The sequence below is a fragment of the Gopherus flavomarginatus genome, chromosome 3 (genome assembly GCF_025201925.1).
Source record: "Gopherus flavomarginatus isolate rGopFla2 chromosome 3, rGopFla2.mat.asm, whole genome shotgun sequence".
Classification (NCBI taxonomy): domain Eukaryota; kingdom Metazoa; phylum Chordata; order Testudines; family Testudinidae; genus Gopherus; species Gopherus flavomarginatus.
The window spans coordinates 52248854-52271010 of NC_066619.1; the positions used below are offsets into that span (position 1 = coordinate 52248854).

Consider the following 22157-nt stretch of genomic DNA (forward strand, 5'->3'; position numbering starts at 1 on the left):
GATTAAAACTAATTTAAAGAAAAATCAATTCTTCTTTCCTGCAGCAGCATACTCTACTTTATTGAACTTCTTAAGAAATCTAAAATTAAATTGCAAGGGACACAATCAAGCTTTTATGGAGTGGGTTGGGTTTAGTCAGAGGCAAAGCATCATACTTAAATAAGTATTTTCAAAATGGGGGGGGGCAGTTTGCACTGATTTACACACAGTGGGGAATCCTTTTGGTGGGGATACTATGGGGAATAAATAGGAGCAGACTTTAGCTCTGAATGTTTATTCAAACTAATCGGAAAGACATTGGTTAGAATGTTGCAAGAACAAGATTTCTCGGATTTCTAGTATTTTATGGTTTCAGACGGGTCAGAAATAATGAAATCCATCTCTTCTGTAGGTACTTTCACTTTCCATCACAGCAGAAACCACTAAGGGAGGAGTCACACGAACAGTACAATACTGTAGAATGTAAACTAACCTTAGTGGAACCTCATAAAAGGTCCTGATTCAGACTTTTGGGTGAGGGTTAAGGTGTTTTGATTATATCACCCAATTGATCTAACTGTGCTGGGATAAATAAGAGAGAGGGAAAGGCAACAGAAATTTCTGTACAAGTGAATATATTATTGATTTATTTTAATGTGGGAAATCCCACTATACATTATATTTTCTTTTACCCTCCTGTTTCTGATAATGCTCTCTTTTCTTGAAAAAATTGTGCATCCTAAACTCTCAAATTAAAGGGTCTTTCTAAAATTAAATTCTAAGGAATCTTAAAAATAACTTTAATGAAAAGGGTAACTCTTCCCCCAGATTACTGAAAATTTGTCTTTTTTTCTATAGACAGGGGGTGTTCTCTCTTTAATAGAGTGCACGCTGATTGAGGAGCCAGATGTGAGTGATGATGATTGTAAGTTGCTTTAAACTGTTTATATAATTATCGCTCCAAAGCGGCTTTGTAAAAAAAGTGTTACCCTTTGTTTATTTGTCAGCACAGCAAATAATATATTTTACTTTTTTGTTAAGTCTGAGAAGTAGTGTTAAAACTGCATGTAAAAACTCTTGTTAAAAATGTTTATTTTGTTCTTGGGGATGATAAAATTTCAAGTAAATAGCTGAACCAGTGTAACAAATTATTTTCTGATTTTTGTGTGGAATTTCACACTTGAGGATCTTAACTGAACAAAATCCTGGCTTGAAAGAAGACAGGGATAATTAGGTTTATCAAAGATCAGGGGGAAGTGAAAGAGTTGGCTGAGCTTGTGGAAAATTTTGTTCTGGACTCTGTGAATTGTAACTGCCATCTTGTTCAAATTAAGTAACAAAGTATATTACCTTGTTTTTTTAAATTGACTATTCATTTTGGTTCCAATCCCACGTATTTAGGAACAGGGTGAACTTTGAGCATAAGAATAGTTCCATTAAGTTCAGTGATACTTCTCATGTGCTGAAAGTATAAAAAGCATGGAGAAATATTTGTAGGATTAGAGCCTTATTTAGTCATTTGGAAAATGCAGTAATTCACAGCAACATCCATTCATTAGTACTCATGTATTGTTTCCCAAACTTTGCTTGTACTTGATGTAGGTGAAAAAGTGGTCACTGCTTTGGAGGATAGTGGTTGTTGTTTGGCAGAGGGAGGTTTGAAATACTTTTTAGTGTCAATGTAAACAGTACTTTCTTTGACATATAGCTTTTAAATCACAACTGCTTGTTTTTTCCCTGGATTGTGAAGCAAAAGGTTCTGGGCAAGTGTTTGGTCACCTTGATTTCAAGATTGTGGTTGAACCTACTGATGCTCCTCCTTATACTGTGGTACTGTTAGCTCCTTCGCGACAGGAAAAAGCTGCGTGGACAAGTGATATAAGTCAGGTAACTTTTGTTTTTCCTTTTTTTTTTTTTGGTTTGTTTCTTACCAGTAATGCTTATTTGCTGTGTGTTTCAAACTAATCTCAAGGAGCTTTTGCTTTTTTCCAGGGTTTACTTGTTAGGATGAATACATAAGAAAACAAGTCTTTGCCTATTTTGACAGAGATTTTACACTTTACTTTGTAAGGATTCATTAGTGTACGGCAGAAAACTGTTTTGCAAGAGATGTGGTTAGGAATGTGAAGTGGGCAGATGAATAACCCATGTAACATAACTGGCATTCATTTTTACCAGCTGTTAATAAGTACCTGAGTGGACTTCTCTCTTGATTTAAAAAGAAGAGTCAGACCTGTTAATTTGAGGTACTGCTATCTGCAATCTAAATGAAAAATCATTTATTTGTGATTCTTGAATCAGGAGGAAAATGTCTCCATTCCATTTCATGCTATGTATATGTATAATATTCCATAGAGTAAGAGAATAAGATTAATTTAGTTTTCCCCCCACATTGATAAGAAAATTAGATTAATAGATATAATACACAAGTAAGAAATATGATAGCTTGCAGGTGATTCACTTTGTTGTGAATGAGTGAAAATGAAAAAGCATTAAAATATTTTAATGGTGTGGACATCGTTTAAAAAGAGCATTATATTTCTACATCTAGGAAACCAGTTAAAGAATTGCTAGAAACTTTTTAGGGGAAGAGGTTGAATACACAGCAAAAGAGTTTTCACTTGCTTATACCATATCTGAACAGTAGCCATAGGATTTACCTTTGATGATTACATATAAAGATTTGAGATGGCAATTTGAACTAGTGCCATCATCCTGACTTAGAGCTCTCTCAGCCCTCTGTTAATCACAAGGAATAACTGATTAACAATCACTGTAAAAGGCAAGTTTCAGTCTGGAATTTGATGTTCTCATATAGTAACATTTCTGGTAAGTGAATCTGCTTAATATGTTTGAAATTGCTTTAAAAAAAAGAAACCCTCTGAATTGTTTTGGTCTGGATAAACAGTTTTGGAATAAAATAAATAAGACGATAAATACAATTTTGAAAAGACCTATGTGACTTAGGAGCTTAGGTCTCATTGAAAGTCAAGTGGCATTTAAACTTCCAAATGTCTAAGTCACTTACATGCTTTTGAAAATTTTATCCAGAGTTCTTGCACTGGATGAATAACGATAAAGTAAAAATATATAGCTATAATATTGACCTATTTTTTTCAATTTCAAGAGCCAAATGTTTAAAACTATAAATTCAAAGATCCTTTCAATGGCAGTTTTGTGTAGCAGCAAGAAGACCTCATACGAAAAATCACATGCATTGCAGGGATTGGTATAATTGCTTTAAAGCATCAATGTAATCTCAGGACCTCACATTCCAGGGCCGGCTCCACAGTTTTCACCACCCCAAGCAGCGCGGCGAATTGCCGCCGCAGACAGCAGGGGCAGTCCGTGTGCCTTTAGGGTGGCAGGTGCGTTTCCGCAGCTGCTGCAAATCGGCAGCAGCTTCTATGTTTGCTGAAACCGCTCTGGACAGCTAAACATAGAAGCTGAAGCCGAATTGCCGCCGCAGTGGAAACGCGCCTGCAGCCCTAAGGACACACGGACTGCCCCCGCCACCGTCAGCGGCAGTCGGGCGCGCTGCTTGGAGGCAAAACAACAGGGACTGCTGCCCCTTGTAGATCGCCGCCCCAGGCACCAGCTTGAAATGCTGGTGCCTGGAGCTGACCCTGTCTCATTCATATTTATTTTTTTGGTTTGGTGTAGTGAAAGAGATAATAAATAAAGGCGCCCAGGGAGAGTGCCATGGAACTCCCACTAAGTTACAGGTTTTAGGATGAAAATTAAATAAGAATTGTCAAATCAGATCAGACTAGTAGGGCTTCTTGCCCAGTTTCTTGTCCATGAGGGGGCTCAGGACCAGCTGCATAGAAACCCTGTAGTAGACAATTATTGACTAAACTGTCCATAAGTGCTTTTTCCTCTTAACCCACTTCTGCTACTCTGAAGGAGGGCATAGGGGCCATACTAACGGAAAGGATAAACAATAAGAATCTTATTATTTCAGATGTGTGCAAAAATGTGCAGAGCTTGGTATTCAAATGAGCAATTTTATATTGAGTTGCCCTTAGTGTACATGATTAGTCTAGTTGTGTGCATAATCATGGGTATTGCGCTTACAAATAAGGTGTGCAAATGCACACACACAACTTTAAATTTAGACCCTGAATTTTACTTTTCACTTAGTGATTGGATGACTTTCCAGTATCAACAAATAAAGAAAATCAAAATGTATTGAGAATGAAGAGCAAGTATGAGGAAATGAGTTGTTGGCAAATGCCATTGCTATGATTGTTATATAGTTATCCACTCTACTGTTGCCATGGACAAGTTACTGAGCAAAAAATTAGCAATAATATGTCTTAGGAATCACAGAATCAGGAAGAAAAATTCATTCCTTCCACATCAACAACCGTTCCTAATTCTTTGCATCATTAAATAACTTTCACATACAGTATTTGTGGTGAGAACTCTTAGCCATCTATTTTCACCTTTTACTTCAGCCAGCACTGATCTGAAGCATTGGTGTCTTTGTGTTTTTTCTCAACGGTGTATTTTAAAGCATGGTTTTTTTATTTATAGCATTGCCCTCTCCTGTCCTGTTTTGACAGTCTGGGCGGAGAACCCAGGCTACCAAGACTCTGACAGAGCGACAACTTTAATATTTAAAATCGTGTTCTACCCAGTTTGTGCCTATGTGGAAATAAAGAGATCCATTAATTTGTTTTCAGACTTCTTTTTGTGGAGTTAAAGAGCTTATTTAACTGATGGGTCTTTCCCAACTTCTGTATCCTCAGGAAGAGAAAGAGTTTAAATATAGCTTATTCTTCCCTACTTTGCCTTTGTGCTGAAGTAAACATTCCGAGATTTTTCCCTACATTTTTATGTATCTCAAGAGAAAGCCCAAAGACATCTTGCAAATTTTTGCTAGAAGGGCAAAGTCAAAGACTATGACAACTGTAACTATGCATAACCATCACTGCCAAGCTTTATATAACAAATGTCCTTCCAAAATAATAATTTATAATAATAACAATAATAAATTAATAGTAGGATGTGGTCCATCACAGATAAAGGGTGAAATGAAATGGAGGTTCCTGATTCTAGGAGTAGAAAAACTTCGAAAGTTCTAGTTATGATTGGACTTGGGCTTTGATGAAAATGTGTTGTTGATACTAGAACTTGCAGAAAGCCAAGCACTTGTTGCAACAATATGGAAATGGCTATTTATAATTGACAGAATGCTTTAGTACTATACTGAGCTTGCCTTGCTTATAAGGGAATCAAGTGAGTAAAGCTAGCAGAATTTGATATAAAGGGACGAATTCAGCTATTACCTCAGGATAAATTTGGATTAACTGCACTGACTGGTGAAAATAGAACAGAATTATGTCCCAAGTTTGTACTGAGTTTTATTACTGTAATGGGAAAAAAAATCACTTCAGAATTTGTACATATTCATCTTAGTTTGACAGTGTCATCATTGACTTTTGACTTTAGAGCCATTACAGGAATACAATTATAGATTCATAGATTCTAGGACTGGAAGGAACCTCAAGAGGTCATCGAGTCCAGTCTCCTGCCATCATGGCAGGACCAAATACTGTCTAGACCATCCCGGATAGACATTTATCTAACCTACTCTTAAATATCTCCAGAGATGGAGATTCCACAGCCTCCCTAGGCAGTTTATTCCAATGTTTAATCACCCTGACAGGAACTTTTTCCTAATGTCCAACCTAAACCTCCCTTGCTGCAGTTTAAGCCCATTGCTTCTTGTTCTATCCTTAGAGGCTAAGATGAACAAGTTTTCTCCCACCTCCTTATGACACCCTTTTAGATACCTGAAAACTGCTATCATGTCCCCTCTCAGTCTTCCCTTTTCCACACTAAAAAAACCCAATTCTTTCAGCCTTCCTTCATAGGTCATGTTCTCTAGACCTTTAATCATTCTTGTTGCTCTTCTCTGGACCCTCTCCAATTTCTCCACATCTTTCTTGAAATGCAGTATCCAGAACTGGACACAATACTCCAGCTGAGGCCTGACCAGTGCAGAGTAGAGCGGAAGAATGACTTCTCGTGTCTTGCTCACAACATACCTGTTAATGCATCGCAGAATCACATTTGCTTTTTTTGCAACAGCATCACACTGTCAACTCATATTTGGCTTGTGGTCCGCTATAACCACTAGATTCCTTTCTGCCATACTCCTTCCTAGACAGTCTCTTCCCATTCTGTATGTGTGAAACTGAATATTCCTTCCTAAGTGGAGCACTTTGCATTAAACTTCATCCTGTTTACCTCAGACCATTTCTCCAATTTGGCCAGATCATTTTGAATTTTGACCATATCCTCCAAAGCAGTTGCAATTTCTCCCAGTTTGGTATCATCTGCAAACTTAGTAAGCGTACTTTCTATGCCAATATCTAAGTAGTTGATGAAGATATTGAACAGAGCCGGTTCCAAAACAGACCCCTGCGGAATCCCATTTGTTATACCTTTCCAGCAGGATTGGGAACCATTAATAACTACTCTCTGAGTACGGTTATCCAGCCAGTTATGCACCCACCTTATAGTAGCCCCATCTAAGTTGTATTTGCCTAGTTTATCAATAAGAATATCATGCGAGACCATATCAGATGCCTTACTAAAGTCTAGGTATACCACATCCACCACTTCTTCACTATCCACAAGACTCGTTATCCTATCAAAGAAAGCTATCAGATTGGTTTGACATGATTTATTCTTTACAAATCCATGCTGGCTATTCCCTATCACCTTACCACCTTCCAAGTTTTTGCAGATGATTTCCTTAATTACTTGCTCCATTATCTTCTCTGGCACAGAAGTTAAACTAACTGGTCTGTAGTTTCCTGGGTTGTTTTTATTTCCCTTTTTGTAGATGGGCACTATGTTTGTCCTTCTCCAGTCTTCTGGATTCTCTCCAGTCTCCCATGATTTTCCAAAGACAATAGCTAGAGGATCAGATACCTCCTCTGTTAGCTCCTTCAGTATTCTAGTATTATGAAATCTGTAAATGTAAAATCAGAATTGGAGGCTAGTGATTTGTTCAGAATTTTGATAAAATACTTAGCATGAAATCTTGATCCCATTAAAGTCAATGGAAAGACTCCCAATGACTTCAGTGTGCCAGGATTTTACCCTTAGAGTTAGTAGCATATCAATTTACTGTATATTTTTGCCATGCAAGTGGCATAAGATTATTTGTTTCAGTTTGTTATTCAAGTTCTGTTTGTGTTTTTTTCCTTGCCTGGTTCCCAGTGATCATAGGTAGTGTAGTAATCACAGAGAAATTAATTTTGTACAACATTTTATGAAACAAATTCTTCTCATGAAAAATATGCCATGTTAAAATGTGCTATTTCCGCCTGCATCTTTGTTAGTGCTGAGGAATACTGCCCTTTTCCTTGTTTTAATTACTGAATCTCTTGCATTATGGTCATATATCCAGGACCAGGCTTAGGAAAAATGGTGCCCTGGGAGAATTTGTGTTTTTGTGCCCCTGGTGCCTACTGCCTTCCTGGGCTCCCCCCATTGTTCCTGGCCCCCCGCTGCCTCCCCAGACCCCCCCCCATTGCCCCTGCCTCCCTGCTACCTCCCCAGGCTTCCCCCCATTGCCCCTGGCCCCCAGTGACTCTCCCCCAACCATTGCTTCAAACTCCCTTCTGTGACCTTGTGCCCCAAGCCTGCCCTGTTCCTTGTCTCTTGACCATGGCACCCTGGGCAAGTCGCCCACGTTGCCCACCTGTAAATCCGGCACTGCCTACATCACAGCTGTCATCTTTTTAGCTAAGGACTGGACGTGTCTACCTGTGGAGACTGTCAATACCACTCCTTAATTGGCTAGAGGGGCCATGGATGAATTGCATGAGGCACTTTCACCGCAGGAGCTAAAAAGGCAGCTGCTGCAACTCTCCCAACTCATGCTAATCTGGACAGGAAAAAAATGGTTACTTCCATTAAATATATTGTATTTTTGTATTTTGAATAACCCATTTGATAAAACCAGTACCAAAACGTTGACTGGATTAAACCCTGTAGATAAACTTTTCAAATCACAACAAAAAAGTAATATATAAATAATGCAGTTTATACATATGTGGATTTGGTATTGATAGATTTTGAGTCCAGATAACACCATTATTATCATCTAGTCTGACCTCCTGTATAACACAGGCCATTTGTTATAAGATGTTTCAAAGCCAATACTTATATTCATTGTGCTTCCATTCAGTTCAATATATATTACCATGAAGGAGTAATATATATATACTTATGGCACTAGATGAATAAAATTAAAAACAGGAGGTCCACGTGGAGCTTACAGTTAGTAGTCATTGCAAGCCTAATCCAGTGGGAATATCTCCATTGACTTCCGTGGATATTTCGTCAGCCCTGTAATTTCTATGCCCAAACCTTTGAAAGTCTGTGGTGATGGATAGACTTGCAGATGTTATAAGGGACAGGCACTAGCTGCAGCCCTTAAAGTTTCTTTAAGAAATCGCTACAAAGTTTGTCATTTATCTTTGGCTTAAGGGCACCTCAGAAATTATACTCTGTGGGTGAGATTCTGAGCTGCACCTCTTAGAGAGGAAGCCCAGAGGGAAGTCGGGTATGCTGTCTTTAAGCCACCTTTGTGTCCTCCTGATCCTGGGCTGCATAATTTAGACAGCTCTAGGGTCTAAATTACAGCAGCTTCTCTGGACTACTCTTTGGGTTGAGCAGTGCCCAGAATTTCTGCAGCGCCATGTGCTGCAGCTCCACCCCAGTCATACCCTTCTTGTCCCCAGCCCCAATCCCAGCACACCCTTTGTGCTAGGACTTGCAAGGGAGTCTTTAGAAGACAGCCATAACAGCTGTCTTTCTTAGTGCCTGCACTGGGGAACTTTGCGCGTGGCTGGATCTAAGGCTTATAGAGCCTGTTTACATCATTCTGGCCCTCTTACTGAGCATAAAGGGATCAGAGCAGGGCTGAGGATCTTGCCAAGCATGTCTATAAATCTTTCTAATTTCCTTGTAATACACCTATTGATCTTAAAAATACCACAGGGTACATTGGAGGTGTTTTAATCTTGTTGAATCAAAGCAACTTCATTTGCAGTTTAAAAACAGTTTTAGCTTATCAAACTGTGTAGACCAGTTCATCAGTTTGTGTACTTTGGAGTAGATCCGTTGACTTTAATACATCAGTGGTGCAAAGTGAACTTGTCAGGGCAGACTGGAGAATTCTGTCCATTGAAGTTTCTTCTTCATTGTTGTTAACTTTATTTATTTTTTAAAAATCTATTTTAGCTATCTGTTCACACCCTCTGAGCACAATGTTTTAGGATTACAGCGATGAAGGAAAACGTGAAACTATATTCTTTTTACATTGTTTTCATTTTAATGATTCTTGACTTTCGTTTTCATAGTGTGTTGACAATATAAGATGCAATGGTTTAATGACCATAGTGTTTGAAGAAAACTCTAAAGTCACTGTGCCACATATGATCAAGTAAGTGCAACAAATTTTTTACAGGGGAATGATGTAAGGTGTTTTTTTTATTATTGAAAGCTTAACATGATGGACAGATTGAAACTTTGAAATGTAACCTTTTGTATAGTTTTGTTGAATGGGATTAATCCTACATTCCAAAATATATACCATTTTAAAAGCTTATGATTTTGGGGAGGACCTGACTCATGATTTTTTCAGACTTGGTATTGACAGTACAGACTAGTATTCAGAAAAGCTCTAACTTTCAAGTATTTCTGTAGTTGTGTGCATTCTTGTTCCTTCAGATGAATAAATGTAGAATTGTTAGCTTTGAAGTATTATCATACCGGGAATATTTATTCTCTGTGATACTGCTCATGATTTTATTAATTATATTTTAAAATGTATGCAAAATTTAGGCAAGTACAAACAGGTACAGTTTGTCAAAGTACTTCTTTATAGCAGCTAAAATTTTTCTTTTTCTTGCTGTGCCCATCTTTGAGATACCATAAATTTAACTGGTCGCATCAAAGTAACATTATTAATTAGAAATACACTTCCCCCTTGTCCCCCTCCCCCAGCACTCTCTTTTCATCATTTCTTTTTCCTAGAAATGTCACTTTTATTTGTAGGTAGCAATTTTCAGTACTTGATTTCAAAATCATAACATAGGAGTACCTCTGAGTTCCCTTGCTCTTTCACATGTACATTATTTACCTTTATCCACTATAAATGTTAAGAAATAGAACAGAATACTAATAGTCCTTTGTGACTTTGATTGCCACTGGGTCATTTCTCCTTCTGGGCCTACATTGTACCAACAGGTCTCTCAGTAGCACCTTATATCAGTGTTGCTCTCCCTTTCTGCACCTTAATGTATACAAAGGAGAGCATATGGGTCTCTCTCTTTGGTACATATCAGGAGGATCAATATTAGGTCTGACACTTTTTCTTTACTGTCTAGAAATAATTGACTTTTTTCTTATTTTGATTTTGTTTAATGATTCTGCAATACAAACATTACTATTACCTATTTAGTGTTGACAGTGTGGTCAGCACTTTATGAAAAATAAAAAATGACATAGTCCCCATCCCAAAGAACTCACATTCAGAACAAGCCTGACAGGATAATACCAACATACCTGCAGTCAATATCATGTTTCAGAGATTTTGTCTCCTCTCTATTTGACTTTGCAAGTGTACTGATTTTTAAAGTGTGTTATTGTTTAAGATGTCTGCACTTGATGAATTAAACAATTTCTCTGCCACTTCAGTAAGAGCCTAACAAAGAAAAATTGTGTTTTCCACTTAATGCAGGGAGGAAGTTAGGTGGAATATCTTGACTGTGGGTCCTAAGAGAACCAAAAATGCTGCAGAAAAGATCAGCCAATGTTTTTAAAGGAACACTCAGCTTAGTCTACTCCTCTCTCCTGCAAATGAAATGTAATGAAAGCATTTTTTAGCTTACATATTTTCCTGTAATGTTAGAAACCCAGAAAATACAGTATAGCTGAATTGAATCTATGGTGATGGGTGCATTAGAAATTATATATTTACAGGACAGTAAAGAATCTACTTTTTTGAAACTTGTTCTTATAATTTATTATGTAGATCTGATGCTCGTCTTCATAGAGATGACATTGATATCTGCTTCAGCAAAACATTAAATTCCTGCAAAGTGCCCCAAATTCGTTATGCAAGTGTGGAACGCCTCTTGGAGAGATTAACAGACTTGCGCTTTCTTAGTATTGATTTTCTTAATACTTTCCTGCATACTTACCGCATATTTACTACTGCAACTGTTGTACTGGAGAAACTCTCAGATATATACAAAAGGCCTTTCACTTCCATTCCAGTCAGGTAAACTCTCTTTCTTCTTCTGTCATGAGATTATTGTTAGAATAGTCCTTTCCCACCATGTAAATAATAGGAGGTAGCAGTGGATTGGGGGAATGGAACTTTTTTTTTTTAACAATACATGATGTATAAATATATTTCAGTTTTATGCCCTGGCCTTCAGGAGCAAATAATATAAATATGTTGTTCACACAGAGCACATTTGTGAATGTTTTTCATTAAATCTGTTTGTACTCCCTAAAATTAGTTGTGCTTCTTTTGTGTCTTACTCATAGGTCTTTGGAATTGTTTTTTGCTACCAGTCAAAACAACAGAGGAGAACACCTGGCTGATGGGAAGTCACCACATCTTTGTCGCAAATTCTCATCTCCTCCCCCACTGTCACTCTCTAGAACTTCCTCACCTGTCAAAACCAGAAAACTCTCATTGACTAATTCACCACTGAACTCAAGAATAGGGGCTTTAGATCTCTCTACTTCCTCTGTTGCCAGCACTCCTACCTCAACTTACAGCCCAGCCACATCCCCACCACCCACTGCTAGCAAAGTACCACTGGACCTCAGCAAGGGCCCCTCCTCCCCCGAACAAAGTCCTGGATCCATAGAAGAGAATTTAGAGAATCCTCGCATTGATCTGTGTAACAAACTAAGAAGAAGCATTAGAAGAGGTATTATATAACTGCAGTATATTGAGTATTATATTGGCAAATATAGTAGTCACCAATATAAACTGAACACTTAGCAGATGACTGCAACCCAGTATCTGGGCTACAGTAAATGTTTCCCACTGCTTAGTAAAGTAATTCCTTTTTGACCCTTGAAAACATTTTTCAGTAATCAAGTGCTCATATCCTTATTTTAGTTATAGTAGATGTTTTGTTCAAATTCCCAGTGCTCCACTGTTTTTGCATCTGATGTCACCATAGGAATAGCAATGTGGCAGAATGGAACACACCAACAATGGCCCTTCAAAGAACAGGGAGAAGAGTAAACGAGATTGAGGGGAAAGATTTCAACTATCCTGTGTGCCAAAAGAAACAGAAATTAGTTAATGGAACCTTCCCTTGTACTTTCTTGAAGTAAATGTTGTAAGATGTGCTCACTTTGTGATACGACTTGTAAAGTATTCACTTAAAAAAGAAGGGTTCTGAGCAATGTAAAGAACTCATCTACTTTGACAAGTCTTCATGATAAGATTAGCTCTGCTTTGAGTGTTTGTGCACATATATTTTCCACTGCAGGTATATGTGCACCTAGTGCACTCAAGTCAGAGACTTTTGCCAGAATTACCACTAGGCAGTGCATATGTTGGCCTCATATGCAGAGCCAAGGGCATAAAAAGGGGCATAGCCACTGCCGCCTTCTCAGTTTCTTCTTATTGCCTGTGGCGGGAGTTGAAGCTTTGCATAGGACTTTAGCTTCTGTTAGCCAGCTTTAAGAAAGAGTTTCTCTTATTGTACATAGTTATAGTTCACTTTAATGTTAGTTCTAGTATAGCTTAAGCGAGACAAGATAGGTAAGGTAATACTCTTTATTGGACCAACTTCTGATAGAGGAAGAGACAAGCTTTCGATCTATACAGTTCTTTAAGTCTGGCAAAAGAAATCAGAGAGTCTGATCTGAGTACAAGTTATGACAGATAGTCAAGGATAAGGGGTAACACGTGTTGTAGGAGATCACTTGAGATGGATTGGGCAATACGAGTTAGATTGTTATGCAAAAGTGGTTTGAAATAGGCCACTAAAGGTTAGCAGGCAGGTATATGTTACAGATGGTTGTAATGAGCCATGAAACCAGTGTTACTCCCTACAGATTCATAGACTTATAGACTTTAAAGGTCAGACGGGACCATTATGATCATCTAGTTGGACCTCCTGCACAATGCAGGCCACAGAATCTCACCCACCCACTCCTGTAACAAACCCCTGACCTATGTCTGAGCTATTGAAGTCCTCAACTTGTGGTTTAAAGACTTCAAGGTACAGAGAATCCTCCAGCAAGTGACCCATGCCCTATGCTGCAGAGGAAGGCGAAAACCCCCCAAGAGCCTCTGCCAATCTGCCCTGGAGGGAAATTTCTTCCCGACCCCAAATATGATGATCAGCTAAACCCTGAGCATGTGGTCAAGACTCACCAGCCAGACACCCAAGAAAGAATTCTCTATAGTAACTCAGACCCCACCCTATCTAGTGTTCGATCACAGGCCATTGGGCATATTTACCGCTAATAGTTAAAGATCAATTAATTGCCAAAATTAGGCTAGCATACCATTCCCTCCATAAATTTATCAAGCTTAGTCGTTAAGCCAGATATGTCTTTTGCCTCCACTGCTCCCCTTGGAAGGCTATTCCAGAACTTCAGTCCTCTGATTGTTAGAAACCTTCATCTAATTTCAAGTCTAAACTTCCTGATGGCCAATTTATATCCATTTGTTCTTGTGTCCACATTGGTAATGAGCTTAAATAATTCCTCTCCCTCCCCGGTATTTATCCCTCTGATATATTTATAGAGAGCAATCACATCTCCCCTCAGTCTTCATTTGGTTAGGCTGAACAAGCCAAGCTCTTTGAGTCTCCTTTCATAAGACAGGTTTTCCATTCCTCGGATCATCCTAGTAGCCCTTCTCTGTACCTGTTCCAGTTTGAATTCATCCTTCTTAAACATGGGAGACCTGAATTGCACACAGTATTCCAGATGAGGTCTCACCAGTGCCTTGTATAATGCTATTCCTTATCACTAATGGAAATACCTTGCCTGATGCATCCCAAGACCACATTAGCTTTTTTCATGGCCATATCACATTAGCGGCTTATAGTCATCCTGTGATCAACCAATACTCCGAGGTCCTTCTCCTCCTCAGTTACTTCTCAGTAATGCGTCCCCAGTTTATAACAAAAAAAATCTTGTTATTAATCCCTAAATGCATGACCTTTCACTTTTCTCTATTACATTTCATCCTAGAACTATTACTCCAGTTTACAAGGTCATCCAGATCTCCCTGTAGGATATCCCGGTCCCAATCTGTATTGGCAGTATCTCCTAGCTTCATGTCATCTGCAAACTTTATTAGCACATTCCCACTTTTTGTGTCAAGGTCAGTGTAGATGTGGGGGGTGCCGGGGCTCGACCCTCTCCGGGGAGCAGGAAAGCCACGCTGGCCCACTCTGCTCCGGTTGGCCAGGGAAGTTAGCCTGGCAATCCTTGCGGTACTTGTCTGCCTGACAGGCGAGGGGCTCAGGCCCTCTGGCAGGGCTGAGCTGTAACAACCGCAAGGTGCCGGTTCCTATGTCAGGACAGATAGCAACACAGAATCAGTAAGCTCAGGCCTGGGTCAGGGCTGAGCAACGGTAATAGTTTAAGGCCCAACCCTTGGTCAGGGCGGGGCAGCAAAACACTGAGTCAATAGGCTCAGGCCTTGGTCAGGGCTGAGCAACAGTAGCAGTTTTAAGGCCCAGCCCTTGGTCAGGGCGGGCAGCAAACGCTGAGTCAGTAAGCTCGGGCCTTGAGTCAGGACTGAGCAACAATAGCAGTTTTAAAGACTCAGCCCTTGGTCAGGGCGGGGCAGCAAACGCTGAATCATTAGGCTCAGGCCTTTGGTCAGGACTGAGCAACAGTAGCAGTTTAGAGGCCCAGCCCTTGGGCAGGTCGGGGCAGCAAACACTGAGGCAGTAAGCTCAGTGATAACAGTTGTCGGCCTCCTCAGGCCAGGGAGAGGAGGAGTCTGCCACCCCGGAGTGGGGTGGCAGAGGAGACGCAGGCCCTCCCACTCCACTGCGTCCCAGCCCGGGGCCCTAACAGCGGCTGTCACTCCGCTGGTCAGTCAGTGGGATTCCTGGCCGCAACACACTGACATAGGCTCCGGCAATTCCTCCGCCTGACTGGGGTCGGCTGCCCCCGGGCTGCTTCCGTACTCCTCCTCAGGACCTACCTGGGTCCTAACGTCGGCCTCAACGGGGTCCAGGAGCATAGGCTCGCCACGACCGGGGCTGGGTGGTAGGTCCGGGAGCTCCTCGGGATACTCGGGCCATGGTAGCGCCAGCGGCTCCTCCGGGTAGCAGCAGGCGCAGGGAAGCCCCGGCGGCTCCTCTGGGTAGTAGGCGCGGGGAAGATCTGGCAGCTCCTCCTGGTAGCGAGTGCGGGGAAGCTCTGGCCAGTCTGGGTGGCTCCCCTGGGTTGCTGGAGTCTCCCAGTTTTGAGCTCCCAGAGGGATGTCGATTCTCTCCAGCCGCTGGGGCCTGACTGAGCTCTGAGGGCCGGCTTTTATAGTTCCGGCTCGCTGCCTGACCCTTTGAGGGGCGGGCTCAGAGCTCTGTAACTCTGCCTACTCTGGCCTTTGCTGGGGCTCGACCCTCTCTGGGGAGGAGGGGAGCCACGCCAGCCCACTACAGTCAGTAATAAAAAGATTAAATAAGATTGATCCCAAAACCAATCCCTGAGGAACTCCACTAGTAACCTCCTTCCAGCATGATAGTTCACCTTTCAGCATGACCCGTTGTAGTCTCCCCTTTAACCAGTTCCTTATCCACCTTTCAATTTTCATATTGAGCCCCATCTTTTCCAATTTAGCTAATAATTTCCCGTGTGGAACCATCTCAAATGCCTTACTGAAATCGAGGTAAATTAGATCCACTGTGTTTCCTTTGTCTAAAAAATCTGTTACCTTCTCAAAGGAGGAGATCAGGTTGGTTTGGCACAATCTACCTTTTGTAAAACTGTGTTGTATTTTGTCCCAATTACCATTGACCTCACTGTCCTTAACTACCTCCTTCAGTTTTTTTTCCAAGACCTTGCATACTACAGGGGTCAAACTAACAGACCTGTAGTTACCCGGATTACCTTTTTTTCCTTTCTTAAAAATAGGAACTACATTAGCAATTCCCCAGTCATACTGTACAACCCCTGAGTTTACAGTTTCATTAAAAATTCTTGCTAATGGGCTTGCAATTTCATGTGTCAGTTCCTTTCATATTCTTAGATGAAGATTATCTGGGCCTCCTGATTTAGTCCCAATAAAGTGTTTGAGTTTGGCTTCCACCTCGGTTGTGGTAATATCTACCCTCATATCCTCATTCCCATTTGTCATCCTACCATTATCCTAAGCTCCTTATTAGCCTCATTAAAGACTGAGACAAAGTATTTGTTTAGATATTGGGCCATGCCTAAATTATCCTTAACCTCCACTCCATCCTCAGTGTTTAGCGGTCCCACTTCTTCTTTGTTTTCTTCTTATTTATATGGCTATAGAACCTTTTACTATTGGTTTTAATTCCCTTTGCAAGGTCCAACTCTACATGGCTTTTGGCCTTTCTCACTTTATCCCTACATGTTCTGACCTCAATAAGTAGCTTTCCTTGCTGATCCCTCCCATCTTCCACTCCTTGTATGCTTTCTGCTTTTTCTTAATCACCTCTCTGAGATGCTTGCTCAAACAGCTTGGTCTACAACTCCTGACTATGAGTTTTTTCCCCTTTCTTGGGATGCAGGCTTCTGATAGTTTCTGCAACCTTGACTTGAAGTAAATCCAGGCCTTCTCTGCCGTTAAATCTATAAATTCTTCAATCCAATCCACTTCCCTAACTAATTTCCTTAATTTTTTAAAGTTAGCACTTTTGAAATAAAAAATCCTAGTCACAGATCTATTTTTGTTTATCCTTCCATTTAGTTTGAACTGAATTAGCTCATGATCGCTCGAACCAAGGTTGTCCCCTACAACCATTTCTTCTATGAGGTCATCACTACTTACCAAAACCAAATCTAAAATGGCAACTGCTCTTGTTGGTTCAGCAACTACTTGGTGAAGGAATCTATCAGCTACAACATCCAGGAAAATCTGAGCCCTATTATTATTACTAGCACTTGTCCTCCAGTCTATATCTGGGAAGTTAAAGTCTCCCATGATCACACAATTCCTATTAGTATTTACTTCATTAAAAACGTTAAAGAAATTTCTAGCCATATGAAATTGGATCCCAGTGGTCTATAGCACACTCCAAACACTATCCCAGGGGAGGCTCTAATAGCTTTCTTCCCCAATGTGATTTTTGCCCAGATAGACTCTGTCTTATCCATTCCATCACTTCTTACTTCTTTACAGTCTACCTCATCATTGATATAAAATGCTACTCCACCACCTTTGCCTTTATTTCTGTCTTTCCTAAACAGCACATACGCTTCAATACCTGCACTCCAGTCATGACTACTATTCCACCATGTTTCTGTTATCCCTATAATAGCTGGTTTCACTTCCTAGATCAATAGCTCTAGTTCCTCCATTTTGTTACCTAGGCTCCTCGCATTGGTGTACAAACATCTTAAATTTTGCTCTTTGGCTTCTCTCACATTCTTTACCCAGAACCAACTATGGGTGCTGGACACAGAAGTATCCACTAATGGTTGGGAGCCCCATCTGGGTCAACTTCAGACTCCAGCACTTTGTAAACATTAGGAGGTTTTGTTCCACATAAACATATTGTAAGTTCAGACGATTCGGAGAGCATGAGAGATGTTCATTATCAGCATCAAGAACGAGGTGGTTCAAGTACTCACCAACAACACTACCACTTTGTTTTATCTGAACAAGGGGGAGTAAGAGTAAGAATCAGTTATTCCAAGAAAAGATGCACCTGTGGATCTTCATATGCACCTTTGTTCTTCATAAAGAACAATGTCTTGCTAAAGGCATTTCACCTTCCCGAAGGAGGAATGCTATTGCAGATTCACTCAACAGAAACTTTGTAGGCCATTATGAGTGGCCAATAAACAAGGACATTCTGCACCAGATCTTTCATCAGTGGGATTATTTAGCAATAGATATTTTTGCAACTAACTGAACAATAAATGCAGGAAATTCTGCTGCAGAGCAGATAGCAGCCCTTGTCTTTTGTCAGATTCTTTCCTTTTTCCCAGGTCAAGTCTTCTGCTGAATGCATTTCTTGCCATTCCTCTAAATCTGAGGGTGATCAGGAAGCTAAAAAGAGTCAAGGCAATCTTCATCCTCATAATGCCAGCCTGACCAAGGCATTGACTCAGTTCAACCTTCCATAACTCTACCTGTGATTGAGGTGACTTACTGCACCCAAACCTACAATCACTTCGCTTCATGGTGTGGGTGATCTCTGTCTGAGCATTGAGGAAAAAGTTTGCTTCCAAGATATCCAGGCTATTTTGATGAGAAGCAGAAAGGACACCAGAGCCACTTACGTAGCACAATGGAGAAGTTCTCTGTCTAGGCTGAATCTTATCTGTTGTCACCAAATGGTGCAGAAATTAGATTACCTGTGGCATTTGAAATCATCTGGTCTCTCCATCAGTTCTGTGAAGGTCCATTTAGCCTCCATCTCTGTGATATATCCACCACCAGATGTTTTTCTGTCTTTTCCCATCGTTTGTATCTAGATTTTTAATGAGACTCATCCACATGTACTCTCCATTGTCTGATCCAGTGCCTTCATGGGACTTGACTATAGTGTCCTCTTTATAATGGATTTCCCCCTCTGACCCTTTAGCAACAACTTCCTTATCATTGATATTGATGAAAACAACATTTTTAGCAGCAGTTACTTGTATGAAGAGGTTCTCACAGCTAACCCATCTTTCATAATATTTTACAAAGACAAGGGCATCATTTGCCCACACCCTAAGTTCATGCCTAAGGTTGTATCTGCATTCCACTTTTGAATCGAGACCATTCATGTTCCGATGAGTTTTTTCTTAAACCTCATTCTAGCAAAGCTGAAGAGGTGTTTCATACTTTGGATGAGTGGAAGGCTCTGTCCTCTTACCTGGACTGCACAATGTAGTTCAGATCATCTCCCAGACTTTTTGTAGCCTCACTGAAAGGATTAAAGGACAACCAGTGACAGCTCTGCTGTGACTCTTCCCCCTTGGCCAGGGCCCGGACTTGAGCTAGTGAGGGCTGACCTGCAGTCAGGGTCTCCAGGGCTGGGGTTGAGGGGGCACGCTGCCCGCCTGGCACTCCGGGGCTGCAGGGGAGGGAGGTCGCCACCTGGCACTCTGGGGCTGGAGGCTCTCTAGCAGCTCGGGACTGGGTGGGGTGGGCTCTGGGTTCTGGCGGGGGAAGTGGGCGGGAGGGACAGGGCCCTGGTCAGAAGGAGCAGGCTGGGCCAAGGGCTAGCCTCCCCGAGTCCATGGTTTACCTGACACCCATGCCTGCAGTGGAATGTATATGTGCACAACATGTCTTGAAGAACAACAGATACTGTACTGGTAAATAACCTTTCTCCCCACAAAAACTGATTTAACAACTAATTGAACCAAATAATTCAGTTACCCTATTTTATATAGATTCAGTATTGGTGTATTGATACCCCAGTAATTGGGGAATTATACACATAATCCCTGATTTAAGAAAACATTCCTTTTCAGAAAAAATGCTTAAGCATGTGCTTAACTCCCATTAAAATCAATGAGAGTTAAGCATATGCTTAAATTCTTTACCGAATTGAGGCCAAAATGAATTATTTCTTTTCTGAATTTTTTGTTGAACTAAATATAAGACATGATAATACAGTAATATAATTTTGATTCACAACTTGCTTAAAAGGATGCAGTATAGACCAAATTCTGCCCTGACTTACAGCCCTTGGGTCTCCATTGTCTACACTTTACTTGCAGATGTTATAATTCAAGGCAAAATGTAGCCCTATGTTATTTCCTCACAATATAATAAAAGAAACAGACAAAATCAAAGAAGAGGCAATAAAAATATTATCCAGACCTAAAATAACAAAAATATGACTGCACAGATCACTTCTCTTCTCTCTGTTAAACAGATCACTGAAATAAACACCTTAGTGAGATATGTAATGGAGTTTTAACCAAAGGAGTTGTCGTTATAGAAAGTAGAATATTGTTTAACATGAAATCTTTTAAACTGACAAGTTTATGGCGAAGGTTATTAAGCAATTATTAATAAACAATGAGCTCTCAATCAATGTTGTTGGTGGGTAGTGTAGTACAACAAGGTTTAGGCCATATCTACGCTACCAAGTTTTGAAGACTTTATATAAGTCGCCATCGAGCCTCCAATTTAAGCAAGTCAATCTTGCATGTCCACACTCTGTTCATTGTGTCGGCAGAGCGCATCCTCACAAGCAGGGCTTGCATCGACGCACGAAGAACTGCACTGTGGGTAGCTATCCCACAATGCATGAAGCCAAGTAGAATTTTGGGTTGGGTTTCCAGTGCCTAATGAGATGAAAACATTAGTGTGGGTGGTTATGGGAACATGGCGTTAGCCTCCCATGTTACACTTACGTCCCTCTTTTTTTCCTCCCTCCCTGAAATCAATGGCAAACAAACCAAGCCTCTTTTGCGTCTTTTAGCGATCAGCTGTACACTGTTGTGAGTATTACAAACCTTATCCTGCAGTAATTACACAGCCAATTCAGGACCTGCCGCATGGAACAATGTGATGCCACACAAGCAGCCCTACTGGAAGACATAGAGCGGAACAATTCTCAGTTGCTGGCGACAGTCGTGCATCACCTTGACCTGGTCGAGCACCATTTCTGGGCCCAGGAAACAAGTACTGACTGGTGGGACCACATTGTTATGCAGCTATGGGATGATGAGCATGGCTGCAGAACTTTCGAATGAGTAAGGCCACTTTCCAGGAACTGTGTGAAGAGCTTTCCCCAGCCCTGAAGCGCAGCAATACTGAAATGAGAGCTGCTCTCACAGTGGAGAAGCGAGTGGCGACAGCTCTGTGGAAGCTTGCAATGCCAGACTGCTACCGGTCATTGGGGCATCAATTTGGAGTTGGTAAATCTGCCGTGGGATCTGTTGTGATCCAAGTTTTCAGGGCCATTAACAGACTTCTGCTAAGAAGGGTAGTGACTCTGGGCAATGTGCAGGACATAGTGGATGGTTTTGCTGTGATGGGTTCCAACCATTTCACTGACATCAACGTGGGAAGGTCGGGAAAGGTGCATGATGCACACATCTTTCGGAACTGTGGTCTGTTCAGAAAGTTGCAAGCAGGGACTTTCCTTCTAGATTGTAAATAACCATTGGTGATTTTGAAATGCCAGTCATGATCCTGGGAGACCCAGCCTACCCCTTGCTCTCATGACTCATGAAGTCGTTCACCGGCAGCCTGGACAGCAGTAGGGACTGTTTCAACCACTGTATGAGCATGTGCAGAATGTGGTTGTAGAATGTGCTTTTGGACATTTAAAAGGTTGCTGGCCTTGCTTGCTTACTAAGTTAAACCTCAGTGAAAGCAATATCCATAATGTTATTGCCGTCTGTTGTGTGCACCATAATATCTGTGAAACAAAGGGAGAAAAGTTTCCGCCAGGGTGGGACATTGAGGCAGATTGCCTGATAGCCAATTCTGAGCAGCCACACACCAGGGTAATAAGAAGAGCACATCGAGGGGCTCTGCGTCTCTGTGAGGCTTTGAAAACCAGCAATGAACCAGAGTAATATGACACTTATCTGTGTTGTTCCTTACCAAACTGTCCCTCCATTTCATTTTCTCCCCTATAAACTCGACCCCACCAACTACCGTGGGTGGAATGAATAAAGAGCCTTTTCTCCTCAATCCATGAAATTTTATTATGCACACAAACACACAGAGAGAGCAAAGAAAAGTAAGATAACTTGCAGCAAAAGGGCTGATAACATTGTGGGGGGAGAAATAAGGAAAGCTTGCTTACAGATGCACTGGAATAGCAATGAAAGGTGTGGGAATATGCGCCTTCTGGTCCTTGTACCCTCCCCTGGTGTTGAGTGCAAGGAACACTGAACATTCTCACCCGCCACCCCATATGACATTTTGGAGAGGAGGATGTAGAATTGGGCCATGATGGCAACACGTTCAGCATAGGCTGCAGAGGGAATCT

The 22157-nt window shown here is 41.0% G+C and overlaps 1 protein-coding gene across 2 annotated transcripts in view; it reads left to right on the forward strand.

Annotated features, from left to right (window-relative positions):
* The window catches only part of RASGRF2 (Ras protein specific guanine nucleotide releasing factor 2), a 209708-nt gene that overhangs the window by 94531 nt on the left and 93020 nt on the right, over window positions 1-22157 (forward strand). For both annotated transcript variants that reach the window (XM_050946114.1, XM_050946115.1), the window contains exons 11-15: window positions 838-904; window positions 1730-1866; window positions 9369-9451; window positions 11045-11293; window positions 11566-11957. In XM_050946114.1, coding sequence (XP_050802071.1) covers window positions 838-904; window positions 1730-1866; window positions 9369-9451; window positions 11045-11293; window positions 11566-11957 — 928 coding nt within the window. The remainder of the gene's footprint in view (window positions 1-837; window positions 905-1729; window positions 1867-9368; window positions 9452-11044; window positions 11294-11565; window positions 11958-22157) is intronic.